Below are 4,998 nucleotides of genomic sequence, written 5' to 3' on the forward strand. Positions count from 1 at the left end.
ATTAGTCTGTGTGCGTTCTCTGCGCCGGCCTCCCCTCACGACAGAACGATTGATAATGCAGAACCAATTCAAAGTAAACTCAGATGCAACAACCTTTTCTGTATGAGTTTTTTACAGCCCCACTTCTACAGCATTGTCTTACCGAAATATGTTTGCTTCCACTATATAACTACGAGTCAGGCACCTCATTTTATGTGCTAGATTTGCTTCTGGTCTTACAAAAGTGTGTTTGGACACTAAGTCATGTAGTCAGAAACAGATTGCATCCTGTCACATGACTAGACCCATGGCAACTGAGTGACATGTAATTGTCACTTGTGATTACACTGCAAGGAAACCTCCAAAAAATATGATCTACTCTCAAAGAAAGCTTAAGAGTGTTGGAGGACTCCATTCACTTTAAAACAAAGCCTTTGGATACTCTAGTGAATACAGTCAAATATTTCAATACTGTAAAATAGAGATTGAATTTCAATTTAATTCAATTTATTTGGTATTTGTCATGGCTGACCCGCTAAAGCCTTTAAAGAGTAGGACTATTAAGGAACCACATGAAACCATGAATTTCACCCTTTCTCCAGGTTATGCATACTGACGTATCTTGACTCACACGTCAGATAAAGACTGATGTTTCTATTTATAATTTTGTCTCAGCATGAAACAGTTCATCTTGTACATTAATTTCCTCCTACATTATTTATAGTTTTAATGCTGGGTTATGTCTAACTCTGAGAGTTAAACTCCTGGTTGTTCTGTTCAAGATTTAGGCTCACAAGCTTCAGGTTTGAACTACATCTTTGTTTCACAAAAGGAGGAGGAAGCCTGCTCGCTATTACATGCTTTGTACCCAGACAGATCAGTGGTAGTGGAGTAAACAAGTTGAGTAAGTAGCATACGTAATACTCCCTTTTCCCAATATTTCACTCTAAAAGTTTAGCAGAAAGTTTTCTAGCAAAATGAACAAAACATACTGACTAATTTTCAATTGCATTGAGCAGGACATTTTCTCTGTCTTACTTCGGTATCTTTTCTTAGGCATTCCATGCAACATTTAGTCTCTATCATAGTAAGGAATCTGAACTTCCAAAGCTCTTGATCCTAGCAAAAAAAAAAAAAAAAAAAAAGTATTTCCCCTCAAATTCTTCTTACATTCTCATACGAAATCCTGATCTAGACTAGTAGTCTCCAAAATCAAAGTTTTCTGTGTCATGGAGTAGCTGGAAGCTAAGGTTCAGAAAGCAAATGGCTACAGAAACTTAACTAGACACTTGCAAAGAAAACTGCAAGAGAACTTTATACAGTTACTTTTTCTACTCAGGCTGAAAAAAAAAAAAGGCATCTCACATTCGCTACAATAAAAGATTGGAAAAAGATAACCCATTTCCTGCTAAACATTATTGTTACCATATCATTGGAATTTAAATACAATGACTAAAGAGATAGTCCTTTTCAGTCCTGGACAAAGCTGGAAGATAACAGTGTTCATCACATGTTCATAGTGAATGCCTATTCCTCCCAGCCTCTACTGAATAAAATGATATGTTTTAAAAGAAAGATAGATGCCTAAGTGCTGGAATCATAATAATATCTGAGGAAGAAGTATAAAGAAGGGATGCAATTATCTCATTAAGCACTAGTTTAATCAAAGAACACGTTTCAAAGGACAATTTGAAGAACAAAGCATCACCAGCCAAGAGTAATGATGGCGTAGTCTAAGCTATGAAGTTTACTACTCAGTCAACTGAAATGTGCTCTGCTGTTTAGGAATGGTTTAATGAATATGTAGTTAGTGCTACAAAACTAAAGTTATGGTACCAGTTACCACAAGCACCAGTAAGGTCAGGAAAAAAAAAAAGCTTCAAGTCATCAGCAGCATAGTTAGAAATACAACTTGTTACAGCTGAGAACAGTCAGTGGAAAGCAAAAAAGTATAGAAGCTACAAAGATTAAAATAATTTACAAATACAGCAGCAATTAAGAAATATATCTGAAGTAGTGTAGGTCAGCACAACATAGAAACACACGGGAAGATGACTGTAGAATAACAGTTATTTGAAGCATATCCAACTGCCAATCTAGGCAGTAATGGGAGAAAAGGGGGAAAGTAAGGTAAACCAGGAACACTTGAAGTGTTAACACTTCATCTGCTAACCATGTGAGTAGGAAGAAATATTTAGGCTATGTCACGCTACGACAGGCTACAAGTATCATGTTGTGGTAAAGTTCTTAGAAAGATGATATAGCATAAACCAATTCTGCAATTGTAAGGAAAGGGAAAAATAGTATTCAAAATAAGCAACAAGCAGAGTCAGTGTTCACAGAAGTTTCAGTCAGAAGAATAACCTTTTTGTACAGTTCCATACCAAGAATTTAAGCTCAAGAACATCATGGGATGTTCTTTCTGATGATGGAGAAAAAACAATTCTAAAATATTTAGTATAATTACTCTTTAATGAAACACTGAACTTCAAGTGTTACAAATATATGATATTAGATTTGTACCATAAGTTTAAAGACTAGACATTAAAAGGAATTGTAAAGGTTTAGTAAAAAATATAGATCAAAAGTTACTGCAACAAAACAAAGTCATTACAGTTACATTTGTGGATTTTTTCTTTTTTTAAAGAAAACCAGCAGCATTTACCAGCGTTTACAGACAAAATAAAATACAGTGAGAGTTTTCTTCCTCTGTACAGTACTCAAACAAGTAGCACTGCCACTAACACTGATTCCATGCATATAAAATAAGCGCAGGGAGAATTTTAAACTCTGCATATAGTACTAATTTCAGCTTTTGTACAGCCCCATTTGCAACACATTCCTGCCAAACCCAGAGATTCCCGTTTTCTTCTGGGATACTTGGCCCAGAGGAAATTGTTTGATCCCATGGGGTTTGTAATTCCCGTTCCTCCCCTGTCCTTCTGAACAGCTTCTTCTATCTGGAGAAGAAGTTCTTTGACGTCGTCTGCCACGGGTACATATTCAATATAGTCATTTAAATTATAAAAGTCTTTCAGCATCTCCCATTCAAGCAGGGGGTTGCTTCTCTGCAGCTGCTCCAGTTCAGGACCTGGAACTGACTGCAGCTTTAGGTTTCCCAGTAGTTTGTTACTTGCTGTTTCAACAAAATCTGTTTAAAGAGAAGATTTTTTAAAAAAGTTAAAACATTATTATAAGGAGCATCAAAAGAAGCACATAGCTCTAGAAGCAGAAAAAACACATTTAGCCAGCAATAAGCAAATCATTTTTATTAAAGAGAACTGTCAGTACTGCAGAGTGTCCATTCCACGATTTACTTGCAGCTTACTTGTAGGGGAATCTTTATCTTTTGAAAGCTTTGCTGCTTAAGTAATAAGGAAGGACAGGTCCTGTCAGACATGGGAAGTACCCTGCTAGAACTGTGACTGAGGTACAGACATCCTATCACAACCGCAGCGTTGTTGGTTTAGATGCTTCAATACAGGATGTTCACTGTTCTATTACAATAAAATTTTGTTGTAAAAACACTAAATACCAAAGTTTTGTCATGTGACTTAAGAATTAGATTAGACCACTCCTCTCCCATTCACAATCACACCAACTAGCATCATTTGAAGAACAAATGGAGGGGAAAGGACTGAACACTGGACTAAAACAAGAATTTTTATATAAACTGCTTCTTATATATTGTAATTTTCTATAGCTATTTTCAGTGGATTCTTTCCACTCATTTGTCTTTCATTTATTCTTTCCTTGTCCTACAAGAAGGAGGCACAGCACAGGTCTGCAGAATTCACTTGAAAATGTACTTGATCTCATTGACCCTGGTGTTGTCAAAAACCTAGTTGTATTCCCATCCACATCACACTGTTTCTCTTGTTTTTACTACTATAAAGTAAGCAGCACTGCTTATTTCAGCTAATATGGGGAAAGGCAGTTTCTTCAATTCTTAAGTTAAAAAATTCTGAAATAACTGTTTGTCTTGTGCTCTTAACTTAGCTGTTAATTTTTTTTCCAGGTAGCTGAAATAACATGAGTACTTGATCCAGTGAACACTATGTTTGCTCAAATATAGCCAATTAATAGATATATGCTAACTTTCAAACAGAAACAGAACAACTGCCCAAATGCGTACAAAACCACAAGTATTTGTAGCTGCTTTACTAGTCTGATAGTTACTACAATTCATTAGTCTCTTGGGGAAGAGAAAGACTTCTTGTTAGCTAGCACGCAGCACAGCGGGGTGTCTTCTCCACGACGGGGGCTCTCACAAGCTGCTGTTAATAAAAAGGAGAACAAAGCCCGCTGGGAAACAACTCAATCACAGCATCAGAGACCAGGTATACCACTTGTTACAACTCGGAAGTCAACTTTCCCCAGAATAGCGCTTCACTGACTGCTTGATTTCTCCATTTTTTTTTTCAATATCACAAGTCATTAAAAGCACTAAGTGCTCCTTTATCACACATTGTAGTGATAATTTCAAAGTCTTCCTGGTAAAAAAAAAAAAAAAGTTGTTTTCACTAGTCAGAGGCTCATCATTTAAAATTACTCTGGCGGACTGCTGTGGTTTGCAACCACCCCCCGGCACAGAGCAGCGCCAGCGGAGCGGTGCAAACCCGAGTGCGCAGCCGGGCCCGAGCGGCGCCGCCCGGGGCGCCCGGCGGCGGCGTTAACCCCGGTCTCGCCAGCCGAGGGGGCTGCCGAGGCACTGCCTACCCCTCCCGCGGGCGTATCACGGGTCGCCGGACAGTTAAGCAGAAGAAAGCATGCTTTCCCCCCTCCTCCCCCTTTTTTCTTTCTTTTTTTCGGAAACCCGTTATCGCGGGGAGCCTCGGCCACGAGCTCTTCGGTCCCCACGCGCCCCGCTCACTCACCGGCCGCGGGCGGCGGCTGCACGGCCAGCAGGGAGAGCCGCTTCCAGCGGGACCCGCCGCAGGTGAAGATGACGGCGCGGATGAACTCCCGGCCGCACAGCTTCACCACGTACCCGTCCCCCTCGCCCCCGGCCGCCGCGGC

General features: G+C 39.6%; 1 protein-coding gene across 1 annotated transcript in view; it reads right to left on the reverse strand.

Annotated features, from left to right (window-relative positions):
- Positions 1-2,431: 2,431 nt before the first annotated feature.
- Positions 2,432-4,998, reverse strand: part of LOC112974534 (relaxin-3-like) — a 6,344-nt gene continuing 3,777 nt past the window's right edge. The window contains exons 3-4 of the mRNA XM_026083596.1: positions 4,857-4,977; positions 2,432-3,130 (exon numbers count right to left, since the gene is read on the reverse strand). Coding sequence (XP_025939381.1) covers positions 2,763-3,130; positions 4,857-4,977 — 489 coding nt within the window. The 3' untranslated portion in view covers positions 2,432-2,762. The remainder of the gene's footprint in view (positions 3,131-4,856; positions 4,978-4,998) is intronic.

This window comes from Apteryx rowi, unplaced genomic scaffold (assembly GCF_003343035.1).
Source record: "Apteryx rowi isolate R43461 unplaced genomic scaffold, aptRow1 scaffold_61, whole genome shotgun sequence".
NCBI classification, from domain to species: Eukaryota; Metazoa; Chordata; class Aves; order Apterygiformes; family Apterygidae; genus Apteryx; species Apteryx rowi.